Consider the following 21,277-nt stretch of genomic DNA (forward strand, 5'->3'; position numbering starts at 1 on the left):
AAACAGGTTAGGAGACATTTAAGAGGTTCAATTCAACATTCGGGGAAACCTGTAAAAGGAAAGGGAAGAGCTCACAGTTCTTCAGGCCTTAGACTTGATTCTAACCCAAGGTATTCTTTGTCTAGTCAAGTCCTAGAAGAAAGATGACAAACTGGTCAGAGTAAAGGAGTCCAAGGAACTAAGTATGGCTTTTCTTTGCCCAGACTTTACCACGTTGCCCATGACTATAGAGCAAATTGTAAGATACTCTGTCCATGAGTTTGAAGCCCTGGACGACCTGCTCTCTGTTTACAAGCTACAGTATGGCCCTACCCCATAGATCATACTTGCATCCAGGAACCTGTAGAACTTGCAGCTCTGATGCAGCTTGTCCACTCATGCTTCTGGGCCTTTGCTCAGGCTCCTCTCTCTTTGTGGATTCTTCCCATTCAGCCATGGATAGGCATCGCCTCTCCTGAGAAATCTTTCAGATACCCTGGATGGAGCTAGGTGTCCCCCTAGCACCTCTGGGCCCTCATGCTTCTTATTTCGTGGTAGTTGAATGTCCATTCACTCAGGACATACGTGGGTTAAGCAGAGGAGACTACTTCCTTGCTTCCATATTTCTCCGGGGAGAAAGCTAGCTTCTGTGGTGGCCTGTGCCCCTACTCTTCCCCTGTTCCCAGCACCATGTCTGCTTTCTCTACTCTTGCATGCCCACAGCACTCAGGCCTCTTTGCCGATCACCTCTCCCACCACTGCCTTCACATCACAGTCCCCTCTGCATGAAACACTCTTCTCAGAACTCACTGTGGCTCATTCTCCCTCATAACCCATTTTTAACACGTCACTGGCATATCATAAGCTCAGTGAGGCTGACTACATCTACCCTATTTATTAGAAGTGTAACCTATTCTCTACTCCTATCTCCTGCAATTTACTATGTTCTACTTTCCCCTCATGGAAATGGGGCGAAATATCCCACATTGCAATACATATGTGTACATTCATTAGTGACTAACATCTGATCCTCTGCACTAGAAAGCAAGCTCTATGAAGACAGGATTTGAGTCTGTCTTATTCATTGGTTTATCTTAACTAGCTAAAACAGGCTGTAGCTAGAGCAGGACTCAGTAACTGTTTACTGAATGAAGGAATGAATGAATGAATGAACTCATTTATGAATGCCAAGCATGTAATGCCAAGTAAAGAGACAGAAAGTAAAACCAGACAGAGTGGCCCTTGTGGGGCTCCCCTTTGATTGGTGTGAGAGGAGCAGAGGTACAGATGGAACCTTTAGCAGGATACATTTAGGTGGTACTGGTACAAGAAGGAAAGGTTCTTGCAAAATGAGAGGCCACAGACAAATCTGAAGTGACCACACACAGAAGAAATGTTCCAGTGGAGAAAGCAACATGCATGTAAATCAACTATCAAGAGAGTAGGAAGAGATATTAGATTGGAGGCATACTGGGTCAAAGCCAAGATACTCTGCATTCGCTGCCCCAAGACATGGGCTCACCCAGGGCAGAGTTTGCAGAACAGAAAGCTGTGCAGCCATGAGAATACCTGCCAGAGGGAGGCCAAGCCAGAAGACAGTGCATTCATAAAAATCCTCTGGCTGCAGCACAGAGAGTAAAGTAGCATTTGGAGGCCAGAGAAGAAAAGAAACAGTCTGGGTTGATAATGATGGACCCCCAAACCACTTCTAGCTTCTGGCCTTCCTGCTTCATTGTTTTCATCTTCAGAAAAAACTGTGCCCAGGCCTCTGCAGCCCCCAGGTCACTGGTATTGTCAGCGCCCATCATGGGAGAATGGGCAATCCAGGAAGGCTTATCTGGGCCCCTGGTCTGCCTGAGGAATAGTGTAGCCACAAAAATGTGCAACCCAGATACTTTTGAAAGTGAAACATAACTGAAGGTCAAAACAATTGGCAGGTATAGAACACTCTTCTACAACCATAAACCTGGACTGTCCTGGACAAGTCAGGACTCATGGTCACACAATCAGTCACCAAACCGACTCTGCTAACTTCTCCAAGCATACGCCTCACAGGTTATTACTGTGAGTTTTGAGAGACCCTCACACCCATTCTGTGAGTATCCATTGGGTCCTCCCCTGACACAGGGCTGGATCCATGGAGGTTCTTAGAATATCTGTTGGCTGGGTGGATAACAGCTAAGGGTTTATATAAATGATGTCATCAGCAGGCCTGAGCACTTGATTATTCATAGGTCACAGGCCACAGGACAGGGAAGCCTATACTGAAGCTTTTCCCTGTTATCTCATCCTATCTTCTTGTCCCCCCATCCTAGACCTCTCTCTAAGACTCTGGGGATCTTACATGTCCCCTTTAAAATATTCTCATATGTCCTGCACTTAAACTTGTCATAGGAGATTTAAGACCCAAGACAAGCCTAATGACATCATTAATTTGTTTCCCTCTCAGCCCTGGCTCAAATCCAGGCCCCATCCTTGGCGCAGAGCCAAGACCCATCCATACGAGACATGCAGAGAATGTTGGCCAGCATCCGGGAGGCCTCAGGAACTGGAATGTCCAGCCCAGCTCCTTTGTGGCTTGGAAATTCAACTTTTTATTTGTTTTTATCCATGTTAAACATCTTTGAACTTGTAGAAAGATGCATCTCCATTGGTTCCTTAGGGAATCAAATTTGCCCAGGTCCCCAAGTCCTTAGAAGAGGAAAGGATCTCTTTTGTAGTAGCCTGTCCTATTACAGGGTCAGATGACGAAGCCAACTCTCTCCTATAGCCAGGTGTTCATGACAGCTGATGCTTGCTCAAGATGTCCTTTGTGCCAATCATTGTGCTAAGTACTTCCCCAAACTTGTATTACTTAATCACTACATGTGCATTGTCCTCCATATTACCATCTTGGAACCTGAGTCTCAGAGAGGCCAAATTACCTTTGGATTATAATGAGGCCTCTCTCCCTCCCTCCCTCCCCAAGGTTAAGTGGCAAAAGAGAACTCCATGCCACTCCATCCATTCAGTGGTGCTCACTGAATGCTTTCAGGGCCTGCAATCATGACCATGCTTCCTGTACCTCTCAGCCATCTACTCGTCCACTCACTCACTGAGCTAACAACTGTTCACCAAGGGTATGTGGTCCCATTCACTCCCATGCCTAGGAACAGAGAGAAGTCTTTGAAGATGTTTCCAGAAATAACCTCCCAAGTCCAGAGTTTCCCTGTTCTTCTCTACTCACAAGTATTTAGTGTTTCCTCTAACTATATCAAATCAAGCTGTAGGGGGGCCAATCATTCCTTCTACGGTGGGTGGAGAATAAGACAAACTTCTTCATTTATCTATTTTTTTAAATAAATGATCCTTGGGCACAACTTTGTATAATTCTTGATTAGGCACCAGCAAGGGTGCTGCTGCAGACAACCAAGCAGCTTACATGCTGGTCAAGCTTAGGGGAGGCTCACCATATAATTGCCTTATTCCCCTTAGGATAGTAAAACAGTCCCACCATTCAAGTGTCTTTATCTCTCACCTCACTCTGAGGAACATGCTGCTCATATACCAGCTGACAGCAAAAGCAGATGTCCAAAGCTTCCCCAGTGGCCCTCAGCCTCCGTCTCTGTTGACTCTTCCCATTTTCTCAGGAAGAATGTTGACCACTCAGCAGTGGCTCTCGAAGCTATATGATTGGGCTCCCATCTGGGAGCTCACATCTAATTTCCTACACCAAATTAATTTCTTTATGTCAGGCCTCCATAGACCTTATTCATTAGTCAGTCTGATCTCGTGCCTTATGCTTTGCTACTTGGGGAGGGGAGAGAGAAAAATTAGAAGAGGAACCCGGATGGAAGGTATCTTGTGAGCAAGAACTTAGAGGTAATGATATTAGTGGGTCCAGAGGAAAGAGGATATGGTGTCATTTAATGCCTCAGTTTGCTCCGTGGTCACATGCATGTGCAGGAGAGGATGGTGCTAGAAAGGTGGAGAATTTTAAAGGGCCTTTGGGGGCATCTTCTTTATGCCAGGCACTGGCAACCTGGAATCACCAAAGCTCTATCCTTGAACTCAGAGAGCCATCTGCCTCCTTAAGAGCATGTCTGCAATGTAGTTGCCAGGCCACATGGCTGGATGTAGAGTGTTGGGTATGGAGAAGATCCAGGACTGATACAGTTGGGCAGATTCCAGGCAGATGCTATTACAGAGGAGGCTGTGGGGTCCTGGAGTTTGGAGTTTTGAAGGGACCAGTAGGGTTTGGTTAGGTCCCTAGGAAGTCATAGTCAGATAGACAAGATATTGGGTCATTGGAAAAAAATCAGGGTGATGCCCCCTATCATCTCTGGAGTAGAGAAGGCCAGATACAACCCATGGAAGCACCCTCATCCTTTAGTCCCCACAATCACCTCCGTCCCATAATATAAATGAGAAAAGTGGGATTCAGAAAAAGGTGAGTAGTTTGTCCAGCACCAATCAGCATCAGAACTGGTGCTAAAGCCCAGACCAGCCTAACTCTATACATTGTGGTTTTCCTGCTTTACCCAGGAGGCTCAGTTGACCCTCCATACTCTTGCGAAACTGAGCTCCTGGCTAAACTGAGCCAGTGCTGGGGTCCATGCTGAAGTGAGAGTAGTAAGTAGTAAGCCTGATCTCAGGATCCCTGGGCCTCAGCCACTGAGCACTGAGATGGCCTCCAGCAGAGACATGAGACAGATCAATATGGCTGCCCAACTGCTAGGGCTCTCAGCCTGGCCCTGCCACTTCACTAGCTGAGACTTTGCTCACCTCTTAGGATCCTTTCCACTCTTGATTGCTCCATCTGTAAAACTCAGAGGATAAAACTCAGAAGTGAGTGACACTCTTAGACCATGGACCAGCCTAATAAAGGTAAGTCGCTCAGCCGCATCCAGGCCCTCGCTGCTCCATCAAGACCTAAAGGTGGCCTCTGTCTTGCTATTGCAGCTACCCAACTTTATCAACACCACCCTTCCACCGCATGAACAGGTGACGGCCCAGGAGATTGACAGTTATTTCCGCCAGGAGCTCATCTACAAGAGGAACGAACGCATGGGGCGGAGAGTCATGGCGCTACTTCAGGAGAATGAGGACAAGACCTGCTTCTTTGCCTTCGGAGCAGGTTTGGGCCCCTGACTGCTACTTCCTCATGGCAAACATCCAGGCACAGAATGGAGCAGAAAAAGCACATGGCACCCAGCTAGCACTTCTGCTTCTCAGCAAGGGGTCTCTTATAAGAGTCCCTTTGGTGAAGGAAGAGACCTTGCCAAGTTTAGAATCATTTCTATGGTCCCTTCAAGCCCAAAGTGGCCACATTGAAGTTCAGTTGGGCTTCAATGGTCCATCAGAGTGAGGGTCAAGGCTGAAGGCTGTATGGCCAAATAGAGAGAGGCCCTGGCAGCCCCCAGTATGGGTTGCAGATCCCATCTTCTCTGTCGCAAAGGCTCACTTCCCTCTTCTGTAAATAGGAGGGGTATTAATAACTATTTGATGGATTAAAATGCCTAACTCATAAATAGATATCAAGATTAGCAACATTTAACTAGCCATGTAACAGGAACTCCAAATGGCATCATCAAAAGCATCATTATCACAATGTGACAATGCTTCTGATGCATCCTTCTGTGGGATCTGCCTCTTTTTGCAAAGGGGAGTCCTGATGTCAAATGCAGGGTTCTAGGAACAGTTCCCTCTCACCCTTTGTTTCTTTCTCTGTGGCGGTCACTGTTGGTGACAGCCATGGCTACATCTGAGGACAAGATAGTATTCTTGCCTTCTTTAGTTGTCATAAGCTGCTGAACAAAGAGGACAACAAACATTTACTTTCTGCTTGTTTCTTGCCGTTGGGGTTGACAGAATTCACCTCTTGTTTCATGAAAAATAAATGACAGCTTACAGACCTGGTCACCATGGCTAGTGTCACCATTAAAGCTACTATTCTCATCTTCCCTCTCCTGGTCTTATCTCCCACCCACCCACTCACTCCTTGTACACAGTCCAAGTCACATGAGTCTTCCTAGAGGCCCTGACTTTGTTCACTGTTTGAACTCTGTGCCTCCATCCAGCTCCAGGTGTGTCAAGGACAAGGACCAAGGATGCATCTGTCAGACCCGGCTTGACCCTCCACATACCCGAGCTCAGCAAGGCACATGGGAGGGACTCAGCCACAAATGTAGACCCTCTGGTACTGCCTAGTAAGGTCACAGTACCTAGACAGAAAGAGTCCCGAGTTCATGCTAGAGCTCTGCCACAGACCCTGTAGCCACTGTCAAATCTCTTCTGGTCATACACCTTCAATTTGCTCAGCTGACCAGTAATCTGGGCTCACTTGGGCTATCTAGGGTTCCAGGAGCTTAGTAAACACAGACTTTGGAAAAAAGTTGGGTGTTACAACACTCTGGAGGGACTTCCTAGAGAAGCCAGCAAGACAAGACCACGACTAACTGTCTAGAGAGGGCAGAGCCCCTCTCTTGCCGCAGGATACCTGTGTGTGGGGGTTGTGGGGAGGAGGGTCCAGGCATGGGTCAGGATAACTTGGAGGGAAGTACCTCTAACTCTACTTTAGCACCAGTTGCCCCATACTCCCTCTTCTGGGCTGCAGGACAGTACAGCCTCAGCTGACCTCAGAAGGGGAGCCACTTGGAATCACTCAGACCACCACCCCAGGACCTTCCCCAGTAACTGTTGGAGATGAGTGAGGGAACTGGCTGTACCCTGAGGTGACCCCTACCCTGTCTAACTGGGATCCATGACAAGGGTCATTCAGGGCCCTAGGAGTCACTAACACCAGCTCTCCTCTAGTTGAGGACACACAGATTCCCTGAAGAAGAAAAACAGTGCTGCGGGCAGACCTGACTCACACAGCAAGTGCCTTTTCCCTGTCACTCCAAGTCCATTGGGACACAAATGTCCACTTGAGTTCCACTTTGAAATTAAAACATCACTTACTTTTTAAAAAACTGACGGTGAGCTGGGAGCATGGCCTAGCAGGAGAGTCCTTGCCTAGCATGCATGAAGCTCTGGGTTCCATTCCTTGTTATCACATACACAGAAAAAACTAGAAATGGTGCTGTAGCTCAAGTGGTACAGCATTAGCCTTGAGAAAGCTGAGAGACAGTGCCCAGACCCTGAGTTTAAGCCCCAGGACTGGCAATAAAAATTAAAATAGAAATAAAAAATGATGGTGCTAGAAAAGGATCTCCAAGGGACCAGACAAGACCAGATCAGAACAGACTGGATCAGACCAGACTGGACTGGATGAAACTAGATCAGACCAGAAAGGACCAGGTGGGACCTGATCAGATGGGACCAGACCAAACCCGACTGGACTGACCAGACAAGATGAGACTAGAACAGACCAGACTAGACCGAACCAGAGGAGACCAGATCATGTGGCATAATCAGTTAGCGTATGGTACTTATACAAAGAAGACTGGATCAATTCCAGACCAGACCATACCAGGCCAGACCAGATGAAACTGGACCAGACTGGATTAGACCAGACTGGACCAGACCAGACCAACCCAAGCCCTAAATGGAATTAATTTTAATTTCTCAGAGTAATTTTCATGTTTGATTTTTTTAAAAAAAGAAAGAAAAAAACTAATAGTAAAACTTTAAAAAGAAGGAAGGAAGGAAAGAAAGAGAGAGAAAGAAAGAAAAAAGGGTCTCAAAGTACCTACATGGCAAAATAAAAAGCTAGTAATTGTATTTATAACTACATTCACCCACCTTGTTTTTTAAGATGAGGAAGAGTTCAGTATGCTGATAGATGATTGAGGAGTACAGTCAGGAGTTGAGGCTACTGACAGAGGAGCATAAAGGTTTCAAGAAGGCAGGAGAAGGGGGAACGTCATTCAGAGTGTGTCCCTGGGTATCCCCTCGCCTGGGACTGAGAGGAAGGAGAGAGGCAGCTAGCAGCCAGGATGCTTGGTGGGTGGACAGGTGAGCACCTGGATGATGGCTTCTACGCAGAGTTCACCTTTCTCCCAGGGAGAGTGAGGACATCTGAATGAACAAGAGACAGCACGTGATACAAATGCAGGAGGGAGAAACAATTCACATAAATGCAAGAGAAACCAACTACAAACCTGTTCAGGAACCGAAGTTAAGTAGGTTTTAATTCACAGACCAACTGTGATTGATTGGTAGTGGCTGCCTAGAGCATGAAGCTGTAAAAATCAAGAAGACTACATCAGTGCCTAGCAGAGGAAGAGTCCTGATTGAACCCTGATTTCTGTAAAGGACCAGATTTCAGGCACAAACCTGTTACACACTCACTCACTCTGCCGGGAACAACCACCCATGCCCTTGCCAAGTCGAAATTTGTAAAACTTTTTTCCCCAACCATACCAAACAGCTAAGGTATAAAAGCGGATGCTGTCCTCTGTCTCTTGATTGTATCTTAACATCCTGTCCAGTGACCATCTCACTGCATGACAATTACTCCAGGACAGATCCTATACACCAAAGAATTACCAACACCTAGTAGATGATCTATAAAGACATGTTGAACCAAACCACGCATAGTCAACTTCATTCTAGTCAATCATATGATATCTCCTGGACACCAAGGGGAAATGATCATTTTATCACTAGTTCCCAGGAAATAGATGCTCTGGAGACATTGGTTCAGCTATCTAAGGAATCCTGTAGCTTGGGTTTCATTTTGCAAATAGAATGCATAATGTTGGTACTGGAGGAGTTGGATTCAAGACATGGATCAGACTCAGGGGTGAACCAGATGATCTCTTTTCCCATTTATTTCCGACCCTGAGATCCAGTGGTTTTCACATACTCTGTAACCCTAGCATGTCATGCATTGTCTGAATAGAATTCTAATTTCTAGCATTCCCCAATTCTTTGACCCTCAATATCCTATTCTAAAGTTGCCTGGTTCTAATATCCTGACATTCTGACATCACAGCATTCTAACATTCCAATAGAGTTTGCTTCACTCTCTCTTGAATTCTTTGGAAAAAGTATAAATCTATGAGCCTTCTAAGACCTAGAAATCCCTTCTTGTTGGGCTCTTTTTACCGGCCCTGCAAGAAGCAGAAGTCCTCGCCCAAGACAGGATTTTGAAATGTTCACAGGTGGATGTGTGATGACTGCTAGTTGCAGAGATATCATACCTGTTACCACAAAGTGTCCACAGGTTCAACTCACTGAGCTGCTGATCCATAGGCAATACCACACCTGTGTATCTGGAGTACAAGTGGATTAGTGGTAAAGACCAGGACATAAGAGAAGGGATAGGCATTCCAGATACCACTAATGTTTTCTTCTCTTTAAATAGAAACAACAGTGACTTAGGAGTGTAGCATATTGGTAAAGCTCTTACCTAACATGTGGGAGGCTGTGGGTTAAATTTTCAGCTAAGATATAGAGATAGATGATAGATAGATAGATGCATACATTCACATATATTCAACAGCAGTAGCTCCCTGGAGAAGCCATTGTCCTGCTTGAAGAATTCCGTATTCATCAACTCACATGACCCCCAACCTTGCATCCCCTGGAGGAAGGCATTTGGTGAACAAGGACATGGAGATATAGACAGAATACAGAGGGCCTTACTCTGCAGTGAGATGACAGTAGAATGCTCTACCACTTATCTTGACAGACAGCCTCCCTAAAAACACCATCTGGCTGCTACATGGAGCCTCTTGATCTACTGAGAATTTCTGTCCCCTCTTTTGTAGGATCCCACCCTTCCCTCTCACAGCTCTGCTCACCCTGAGCATAATGTCATCTGTGTCAATCCAAACTGTTCCTCCCTGAGCTCTAAGATAGTGCTCATTACCCAGTCACTGCATAAATGCATTCATGTGTTGATCCTAGCACAGGGAAACGTTCCCTGTGCTCCTGTATTATCCCACAGCAAAGCCTAGCCCGGACCCCATGCCTGATGCTTCTGTGGTAGGAACCTAAATGGCCCAGGAACATCCTATCTTCCCTTTGGATTGACAAATGAAAAGAATCCCAGGTCCTACTGAGTCAACCATGTAGGCAGAGAGCCTAAACGAGAGAGAGTAGGCAACCTGATAGGAAGAGAATGAACAAGTAAGGAAGAAAGAAGGTAAGCACAGCATTCAGTGAAGGACGAGAGGGCAGAAAAAAAGAGAAAGAACCTGCTGTTACAAATATCTGACTTTCTGGGATTCTTAAGGCCTTCTCAGAGACTACCCTGCTCCCCTTCTGCACAAGGACTCAGGCAAGATGAGGACTGAGGTCCGCTCCAGCCCCAGCATTCATAGTTTTCTGCTTGCTGGCAGAGATTTGAGTGATTGGTAGCAAGCCAAAGAGGAAAGAATCAGTTGAAATGTCCCTTATGTAGGTTCCATGGCCTTCCAGTTCATCTCATCATCCCCATAGCTCTTGTGACCAGAACCATCTCTACCCCATCCCCACCCAGCTTTGTTTCTCCACTAGATGACGTCAGAAATGGGAGCCCTTCAGGACTCCTGGCTTGTCCCAGAAGGGCAGCTGTTTCCCACAGAGAGCCTTTGAAACCTTAGAAATGAGAGAACACACACACACACACACACACACACACACACACACACACACACAGCTACTTTCCCCACTCCTCGGCAACTCTCACGTCTGCGTCTGCCATTCTTTCCAAGCTGGGGCGTGGGGCTAAAACCTCAGGAAGTGTTTCAAAATTTCCAAAGACAGTGCTAAAAAGGTTCTGTTGCCCCACCACAGTTGCGTCTGGTGGTTGGCATGTCTGCTTTGGGCTGTGATCCTTGGCTAGATCCACTGTTCCTATTTCAGACCATAGCATCCTGCCAGCCAGAGGAACATCTCCTGGCTTGTTCCTGGCTGTCCCTCTCTGGAGCAGAGAGATCCCAGAGGAACAGAGTTCACATGTCCCCAGCTGCACCTTCAGAGCCGCATTGTATGAGATGGGAAATTTGTGAATATCCACTCTGGACTTGGTGCTTCTGCAGGACAGTGCAGTGAAAGCAAAAAGAAGAAAAGGAGGGTCATCAATTAAGGCACGGGCTTCAAACCCAGACTGCAAAAGCTGGAAACAGCTATGACAAGCAGCTATGAGAAGCAAGCTATGAGAAGCAGCTATGGACAGATTCCTCACTTTGCTTTTCCCTGTCCTCTGGAACAGGCCAGAGTCTTTGGGCTGCACTTGATGGCTCAGTGCCTAGCACAGCACACACAGTTGCTCCATCAACATCTCCTCTCATCACCACAAAGACAGGACTCCTAAACAGGAAAGAGGAAGGCTACCTGTATGGACAAAGCAGACTTGTGTCTGTCAGGACATCTCAAAAGCTCTGAGTGACAGGCCAATGGGAAGCCCCTGATGTTACAGCTGAGTGTTCACGTCAGTAAAGCAGCCTCTGGATGTCACGATGAATGCTGGTCATGACCTTAGAGACTCCCTGGGATGGGCAAAGGCACTCTCAATCGATGGAACCCATCATTCGCTCTGTTCTGTGCTGACCTGGATGGTCATGGCCTGATCCACCCATGAGGAAAGGACGCATGCCTTACCCATGGAGTAGGAATAGGTGCTCTAAACACACACACACACACACACACACACACACACACACACACATATACATATACATATACATATTAAAGTCTTACTGGCCCCTAACCCTCAGGGATTGGCCAAAACCTACGCAGGGCTTCTTCCCTCACCCTGGTGTTCAGGGGAAAGGCTTCCTCCTGCCTCTCATCTGACATGGAAAATTCAAACCTTGAGGGTTTTGAAGAGATCTCAGAAGGATGGCTTAGTGAGGGTAGGGTTCTTTCTAAATTAAAATCTATACACCTAGGAGAAATTCCAAAGAGATCACCTAGCCTGGATAGCCATCAAGTATGTGGAAGCATGGATCCTGTCCCTGGGAGACTCCCTCAATGAGGTACCTCTCCCCAGAATCCACCGCTATGATCTCTTCAGCCATTTCTACAAGGGCTTTGCCACAGACCCATGCTATACCATGGCTGGACTGAGGCCTAGCTCCACCTGCTCTACCTATGTGACATAAGGCAAGTTCTGTAAGTTCTGTAGCGCTGTGGGGATGTTGGATGAGAAGGATTCAAAGCTTTTGACACATTCTAGATCCAGAGCAATGGTAGGCGGTATCACTGCTCTAGTATTTTTGTCTGTCTTTGCAGCACTGTGAAATCCCAGGACTTGTTCACCCCTGAGGTCCTGCATTTCAGCAGCCTCCAGCAGGAGCCTGAAGTAAAGGCTGGTGAAGGGGAATGAGATCGCTGGTTCTACCCAGACATCTGGACCCCTCCTTCCCCAACATCACCACCACCACCACCCTGGGCAGGCCAAAAAACATTTTTCTAACTAACTCTCCTCCGTGGACTGAGCACCCTCTGCCTCACAAATGGACATTTCCTGGAAGTAGGTTCTCTGGTCCCCTTCACCTTGTCCTGGCAACTATCAGAATCCCATGGCTTGTTCTTCCACACCCTACCCTAGCCTGACCCCACCTGCCATATAGTAGCCCACCTCATATATCACCCATATTTCAACTGCAGAATTCCCGTTGGTAACAGTACTCACCACCCCATCTCCTCTGTGCCCATGCATTCCCTCATGCCATTCCTCTTTGGTACCCTTCCTTTCTCTTCCTCTTCAGCCAACAGTCCCAGCCTTCATGACAATATGACTCATATTGTCCTTGTGAACGTTTGCTCACCCATCCCTCTAACACACACACACACACACACACACACACACACACAAACACACACACACACACACACTCTGACAGAGTACCTCACTCAGCTCTTGGCACTAGGCTGGTACAAAACAGGTGTCACCTGAACTGAGAAGGCCAAGCCTTGCCCTGTGTGAATGTACAACAGGAGACTAGGTTCAGGTCTGCCAGTGCCTTCTAGAGCCAGTGTCCCCAATTGTCCATCTCTGCATGGGCCCACCAGTCCAACCCTTCTGTCACACTTCCTCTGGAAAACAAATCCCCACTGTAGCTTGATATCCGGCTGGGGGCCCTGGCAATGAGGTTTGCATTTGAAAGCTTCCCTTGCATTAATTTCAGACGGAACATAAATATGGGCTTGGGATGCCTCTTCCAGAAGGAGAAAACTGGAAACCCGTGTACTCACTGGAGAGAAAACATGTGTGCTGGCTGAGGGGTGCACAAGTTACTCTGGAGCCTATGTGGGAACATCTGGTTCTCCCCTTCCCTCCCCTCCCCTGGTTCAGCCCAGCCCCCCACCGCGGTCCTGAAATTGCCCTGTTAATTGGTGTATTATTCTTTCTGAGCACACTTTTCCCTCCAATCTGCTCAACCTTGGAAGGTACACATTTCTGCCTGTTTCCTGCCCCCCAAAATGAACTCAGGATCTCCTACAGCTGCCAGTACTGCAGAGTAAGTGTGCTGGAATGTGCCGTGAACAGAGACATCCCTGGGTTGAGATCTAAGCAGTGCTTTTTGCCAGCTGTGTGACCTTGAGCACATTTTGTCTCCTCCATGATCCTCAATTTTCTCATCTGCAAAGTAGGGGTCTTTCCAATGGTGCTGTGAAGATTAAATGAATCTTGCTGAATATGAACATGTTTAGGTCACAGTACCACCCTGTTTGGGGGAAACTGAGATACCACAGAGAAAAGGAAACTGTTTACTGCCACAGAGTTGATTGGTGAGCAGAGTTTTCCATTCTGGCTCTGTCCTTCTCTGTCTTCCTGTGTTAGAGGGTTGAGTGAGATTGCCCAGTTATACACTCTGCTCCCCAAACCTTGTACCTTGCTTGCACCCACTAGAAAAAAAAAAAGGTGCTCTGAAACATTACAGGGGATGCACCCATTTTGCTAGGTAGCTTTTCCTTTCCCCATTCATATATAATTGGGGTGTGTGTGTGTGTGTGTGTGTGTGTGTGTGTGTGTGTGTGTGTACAAGTATGAGTACATCCACCAGCACTAGGATTTGACCTCAAGGCCTCAAGCTCTTGCATGGCTTTTTTGCTCAAGGCTGGTGTTCTCCCATTTGAGCCTCACCTCTAATTCTGGGTTTTTCCTGGTTGACTGGAGAGAAGAATTCATAGGCTTTCCTGCAGGAGTTGGTTTCAACCCACAATTCTCAGATTCCAGGAATGAGCCACTGGCACACAACTCTATAACTGTCCTTTAATTGGGAACCTGCCTGGTCTAAGGGGAGACAAACACCAACCCAGCCCCACCATTTTGAAGCCCTGCAATTCTGTGCCAGGCCCTTGTTCCTCCTGGAGTCATCTGTCATCCCTCCTTGACTCCCCCCCACCCCTATCTCCATGGGAATCTCACCCATCCTGGGTGTCCTGACTTAGGCCCTGCCTCCAAAGAACCTTTCCTGATATGCTTAGTAAAGCAGTTTATCCTTCACTGTATTCATGTGGCTTTGCTTCTGGATTCTCTTCTTCTTCCTCCCTGTCCCTCTGTCCCTCTCTACCTGTGACTTCGAATTTTCTTGTCCTGTGTTCATCTTTCTCTTTGTCTTGGTGTCTCTCCTTTTACTTCTCTTCCTACCATCATCTTAATCCTGTCTCTTGCCTCTGTCTTATTTGTTTTCCTGCTTCCCAGATCTCTTACCAGGAGCTTTCTTTCTCTTCTGTGACCCTTCTCCATTGCTACCCTTTTCTCTCTTTCTGTCCTGATGGCTGGGAGTGTCCCCCCAATTTCTTCCCATCTTCATGATCCTCTCTTTCTTTCCCCCTCCATTCTTCCTGGAGGCTTCAGCAGATGAAATGGAACATTGCTTCCTGCAAAGGGCTGGCTCAGGAACAGCTGGAAGCTAGGGCAGGAGGGAGCCTCTGAAGAGTGGCCAGGAGACCCAGGGAGCCTGGGCAAGCCAGACAGGCTGAGCCCCAACACTGTGGGGCCCCTTTGGAAACTTTCCACCACCTTCCCTACAGGTTCCAGGAAGGGCGTGGTACCTTTTCCAGAATTTCTGACCTTGGAGGCAAGCCCAAGCTCTATCTGCCAGCCCCTGGGAAAAGCATGTGCTGGACCCTGTCTTGGGTTAGCACAAGGGCCAAGCTCCTGCCATTGAGAGAATCTGGGGGTACATTACCAAGGGGCAGAGCTGGGCTGAGGAGGGGGAGGCAGGAGAACAGTAACTCAGGTCTCCTAGGGATAGGATGAAATCATGGAAAGGATGTGGAGTAATAGACTTGCTTTGTCACTCATTCACTCAACAAACATTCATGGAGCAACCATGGTGTGCCAGACTTAAGTTTAGCTCTGGGGACAAAGATGAATCAGCCATGGGTGTGTCCCTGTAAGGCTCCTCCCTTAGGTGGCTTTATTAGTAACAGGTTCTAGCAGAGTCAGTTCTGGGGTGTGGGTAGCTCAGTCTAGCTATGATGAGAAGAAGGAAGCAGAGAACAGAATGGTTTCTGTCTGGCAGCAGCAGGTAGAAATGAGTAGGAAATCAGTCAGGTATAGGATGTGACACGTAGTCTCTGACAACTGTGGGAAGATAAGAAGAAGATTCTATCCAGGCGTGGATAGTAGTATCCACTGAAGCAAGAGGACCAGTGTGGAGGAAGAGCATACAGAGTTCGAGTTGTGGGGAATCAGGTGGAGCTGTGCAGATTTTTGGGCAAATGTGTGTAGGCTACAGTGGCAGTTCCAGAGATGTAAGTGCTCTATGCCTGGAGTGGGATCAGAGCGAAAAGGAAGGAGGCCAAGGTTGGATTCCCAAGAATTCCCATGAGCAAGGAGCCTACTAGGTGCACAGCTGGGGCCATGTGGGCATTGTGAAAAGGTACAGGGCAGAATGGATTTGGTACAGGGAGTTGCCACTGTACCAAGCCCTGCCATGGGTCTTGTGAGACCAGGCCCCAGAAACAGCAGGTGGTGGGAGCACTTCCTGTGGTTGTGCAGAGATCAGGGAGTCCAGGACAGGGACATCTTACCCCAGAGGAGGTAAGAATGTGAATTTAAAAGGATCTTCCCTGATTGCTTCCGGTCTCTCCATGCATCTCTAGTTTTGTTCAGAGTCCTAGTGGAGAGCTGAAGCTCCTGAGGTTGAGGGACTGGATGGAGGCACCAAGCAGACATAGGAGATGCTGGCCCATGCTGCTCAGGGTCCAGCTGTGTTCCATGAGGCCCACACCATCAGAGCCATGTGGAGCTGTGCCCTGCGCTGGGCCTCTCTGAATGTCTTTGTCAGCCCAGACTCATGGCCTCAATGAGTAGTTGCTGCTGCTCCTGTGCAGTCTACTATTTTCTGCTTTCCTAGTGGCTCTCCAGTCCCTGTAGACAGATGTAAAGACCTAGTTGGGCCATGAGTGCCTCATCTTTTTCATTGTAATTAATAGAAGGGTTACATTATATTCACCAGATAGAAGGTGCATTAATTCACAAACATTGATACCCTTTCTCATGTCCTGGTCCCCATTTCCCTCCCCCCCCACCCCTCATCTTGTTTTCCCCTTCCCTATCCAATTTCAAATAACTAAATACAAATATATCCAATATATCAGATAACAAAGTGAGATACTGTAACAATATGAGATAACCAAGGGACAGCAAAAGAGATGAGAGATAACATAGTACATTAAGGACAACAATCACTCATTATATGGCTTTTGTTTCTATATCCTGGAGGTCCTTTCATTTGGCATCAAACTATGTGGCCTTATGTACCTAGGTTTTGCTCTATTATAAATCTCTCCTAGGAGAGCCCGAGATTTCTACCGATTATGACAAATGAGGGAAACCATTGAGCCTATGTTCCTTTGAGTCTGGCTTACTTCACTTACTATGATTTTTTCTAAGTCTTTCCATTTCCTTACAAATGAGGGGATGCCATTCTTTCTGACAGCAGCATAGAATTCCATTGTTTTTAAATACCACATCTTGTTGATCCACTCATCAACTGAGGGGCACCTGGGTTGGTTCCATATCTTTGCTATGGTAAATAGTGCTGCAATGAACATCGTTGTGCTAGTGGATTTAGTATGTCCTTGTTTCTGGACGAGTGGGTAAATCGAGGGCCTCATCTTTCACCAAAAGTCTCTGTACAGGTGGAGGATGATTTGCTGTGGGGCTAGGAGTTGAGCCCAGGTCCTGCTGCAGAGAGGCCTGCTGCCTGGGTGCTAGTGTCTGCCGATCCCTGCTCTCTTTCAGCCCAGCAGTGCTGGGGCCAATCAAGAGTGGGGATGTCTCCAGCCCACCTAGGGACTTCATTTAGCTTGTCACTCAGGATGGCATGCTGGATTCTCCAATGGACCTCTGATCTTTGCTTCTCACTTAGATTTTACAACTGTCCAAGAAACTGGCCAAAAGACTTGGGGCCCATTGGGCATGTGGGAAATGGACACTTGTGGCAGGAAAGCCACTGACTAGGAAGACTTGGAACTGGCAAATGAGGTCTTACATCTTCAGCAGAAGATCAGGGCCAGAGCTCTGGCGGGGGTGTGCTCATGCCTGTGCAGTACTTGTCTTTTGCAATCAGCTTCCCATGCATGCCCAATGCCCTACTAGAACATACTGTTCTCTTTTATGTGGGGTCCCCTCCCCTTTCATCCTTCATCTAGCTAACAGTGCCTCCTCCCTGAAGTTTGTTATATCCCAGACTGACTCCGCTACCTGGCATGTCAATATAACCCTCTGTGTTGTCCTCTACATCAATGTAGTGCTTGGATTCCAAAATGCAGAGTCTGGCGAGTAAGAGGGCTGGAACAGTCTTCTGCCTGTTCACCACTGTGTAGCAGAATATGCAGCCAGTCGGCGCCGGCTAAACCAATGGCATGAGTGAATAAGTAGGGCAAAGTAGGGACGGAAATATGTCAATTTTTCATAAGGATCTTGAGTTAAACAATGACCTCCCCCATCGACAGAGCTAGAGGAGCACATAGAATGCCCTGCAGCCCCATCCCTCCCTCTCACACAGGGGAATCTGCACGGAAGGTACTGGGTGTATCCAGTGTCTCTGAGTAGCAAATGCTAGCAGACCAGAAGTCCTCTGGTATTCTTTGTGAACCCCAGAATGGCCTACAGAGACTATATCAAGCTGGGGTTGCTGTGTGGCCTGGCAGGCTAGAACACTGAGTGTGGGCTCCAGCCACTATGTGGGCTCAGCCAGGCTGCCTCTGTGCTGGGAGCCTGCTAGCTTGTCCTCTCTCTGTTCTCCTCCACCTCCCCAGGGGCTGTCAGCATGCTGATCCTCTCAATCTCACCTGTCGCCACCTATTACAGGCAATCAGGCAATCACAGGGCACTGACTTCCCTTCCTCCAGATTCTGGGACAAGGGTGAGCAAGGTGTTACGAGGCAAGCAGAGCCCCCAGTCAGACTCACAATGGAAAGGACTCCAGAACCTAGGCAAGCACCCAAGCAACCCTACCCAGCTCACATTGCATAGGTGGTGAGTCTGTATCCCAGAGGCAGGGAGTGGGTCCCAGGGCACTGATTCCCAGCAACACCTGGGTCCATATTCACTTGGCTTTCTGAAGATCCTTTCTAACCAGAGCTGGGGAAGAATCCCTTAAGTTCTCAGACTTCAAATTTCCTGCCTATATCTTGAAGAAGGACATTTCCATCTCTTCTTGGAGAGTTTTAGACTACATTAACCATTCCTGTGTTCATATTGCCTAGCACAGAGCTAACCAAAAAGCAGGTAATGTAGTGAATGAACAGAGGGGAGCTGTGGAGAGCAACCCCCTCTCCACATCTTAGTGTGTCATTCTGTTTGTGCCTTCTCTAGGCACCTGTCAACGTCAACTGCGCCCTGCATTTGGCAGGCTTTTCATGGTCTTACAATTCAGTGCATGCATACTCAGTGGCTGTCACAGGACCAGAGCCATCACATGTATTCCATAAATGCTGAATGGACAGTGAACAAATGAATCCATGAATGCCTGGATCTAAGCAACACATGTGGGGTTTGTGCAAGGCTGTGGAGCCCCTGTGAGCCCAGAATCCCATTGGTGTGCTAAGAAAGGGAAGCACAAGTTGCTGATACTAAGATGAGTCCTAGACCTGCTGAGGCTGAAGAGTTTCTCCAAACTGAGCCTTGTGTAACTGCTAGATGCTGCTCAGGGATGGGATGGTTTTAGTAGCCTGAGGCTCCAAAAGGCAGCAGGATAACCGTTGGGTGCCCTTACCACATGTCAGCCACTGTTCTCTATAATCCTCCTAACAACCCTGAAGATGGGGATTATAATCATGCCCACTTTACAGATGGTACCTCCCACTACCTCGTTCCTCCATTTGTGAGCAGAAGAGCCAGGATCAAGCTAGGACCCGGTCTTATCCTCTGAGCCATGTTGCTCGAGGGAGCCCGAGGCCTTCATTCGTGCAGCTTGCTTGCCCAGTCACAAACCTAGGGGATGATCCGAGGAGATCTCCACTGGATGGTCAGCTGGCATGTGGCTGAGTTGGCTTTGTGTCTCACATTCCAGGTCACTTTCTTGGAAACAACACAGTCATTGATGTCCTTCGGCAGGCAGGGCTAGAAGTGGACCACACACCCGCCGGGCAAGCCATCCACAGGTAAGCAACTGGGAGCATCTCGGGGCTAGCTGGCTTGCTTCTGACCATATGTACGCCATGCTTAACCATGTATGACGTAGCCAGCCCTCTCTGCTGTCCTTCTGGGTGGCATTGTGAAGAAGTCTGTGGTGAGACAGGATCTCCTGGCTTAGCCGGGCACCCACGACTGGATGGGGCCGTAGGAATGGGAGCAGTATTAGGATTTGTGAGATGCTTGAGACCATTTTGTTGATGTGAGCACATGGTGAGGGACCAGGCCCTGAATCTAAATGGTACCCTGAGAAGATAAGCAGTGGCCTGCCTCGTCCCTGTGTCCATCCCACTGTCGGGTAGTGCTGCCTTCCCATATCCACGCCTTTCTGCCTGTGCCTGCTCTATTGCTGCCTCTGATTACACCCCCCACCCCTGACTTTCCTGCCCAAGTCATACCTATCTGTTCACAAAACCGAAGCTCTTTTGGTTGTTGTTGCTGCTGGTGGTGGTAGTGATGGTGGTGGTGGTGGTGGTGGTAAGGCTTGAACTCTGTCCCTGAGCTCTTCTGTTCAAGAATAGCACTTTGTACCATATCAGTCCCGGTTTTCAGGTGCTTAATTGGAGATAAAGAATCGCACACACACTTTCCTATCCAAGCTAGCTTTGAACTGTGATTCTCAGATCTCAGCCTCCTGAGTAGCTAAGATTATACATGTGAGCCACCAGCACCTGGCTCTCTATCTCCTCTTCCTGTGGTACTTCCCTCCACCCTTGACCCTCTTACCCATATTTAGTCTGGAAGCTGCACAAGGGCAAGGACCAGTTGTTCACACCATCCCCATTAGCACTAAGCAAGAGATAGGATCCTCAAGCTCAGGAAGTCAATGCAGCCTATGCTCAAGCCTTTTAGTAACTCACAAAGATGGTCCCATCGAGCCGGCAAGGTGGCTCACGCCTGTAATCTCAGGAAGCTGAAATCTGAGGATCAAGTTTCAAAGGCAGCCCTGGGCATAATATTACCTGAGATTCTTTTTTTTAATTTTTTATTGTAATTAATAAAAGGGTTACATGATATTTGCCAGATAGAAGGTGCATTAATTCACATACATTGATACCCTTTCACATGTCTTGGTCCCCATTACCCTCCCCTCCACCCCCCCCCATCTTGGTTTTCTCCCCTTCCCTATCCAATTTCAAATAACCAAATACAAATAAATCCAATATATCAGATAACAAAGTGAGATACTGTAACAATATGAGATAACCAAGGGACAGCAGAAGAGATGAGAGATAACATAGTACATTAAGGACAACAATCATTCATTGTATGGCTTTTGTTTCAATATCCTGGAGGTCTTTTCAATTAGCTTCATACTATATGGCCTTATGTATCAAGGTTTTGCTCTATTGCAGATCTCTGCTAGTAGAGCCCAAGGTTTCTACTGACTATGATAAATGAGGGGAACCATTGAGCCTAATTTCCTTTGAGTCTGGCTTATTTCACTTAATATGATTTTTTTCTAAGACTTTCTATTTCCTAACAAATGGGGCGATGTCATTCTTTCTGACAGCAGCATAGAATTCCATTGTGTACAAATACCACAACTTGTTGATCCACTCATCAACTGAGGGACATCTAGGTTGGTTTACCATAGCAAAAAATATGGTACCTGAGATTCTTATCTCCAATTAAACTCTAGAAAAGGGAAGTGGGGCTTGGCGCAAGGGTAGGGTGGTAGCCTTGAGCTGAAGAGCTCAGGGACAACACCCAGGCCGAGTTCAAGCCCCATGACCCACAAAAAAAAAAAGATGGTCCCATCATGAACTTGGCACCATGGCA

At 47.5% G+C, this 21,277-nt stretch overlaps 1 protein-coding gene across 1 annotated transcript in view; it reads left to right on the forward strand.

The window, feature by feature from the left end:
• The window catches only part of Trabd2b (TraB domain containing 2B), a 200,207-nt gene that overhangs the window by 167,625 nt on the left and 11,305 nt on the right, over positions 1–21,277 (forward strand). Inside the window, exons 4-5 of the mRNA XM_090334889.1 lie at positions 4,921–5,095; positions 19,374–19,464. Coding sequence (XP_090191015.1) covers positions 4,921–5,095; positions 19,374–19,464 — 266 coding nt within the window. The remainder of the gene's footprint in view (positions 1–4,920; positions 5,096–19,373; positions 19,465–21,277) is intronic.

This window comes from Megascapheus bottae, chromosome 6 (assembly GCF_031878675.1).
Source record: "Megascapheus bottae isolate mThoBot1 chromosome 6, mThoBot2.hap1, whole genome shotgun sequence".
In the NCBI taxonomy this organism is placed as follows: domain Eukaryota; kingdom Metazoa; phylum Chordata; class Mammalia; order Rodentia; family Geomyidae; genus Megascapheus; species Megascapheus bottae.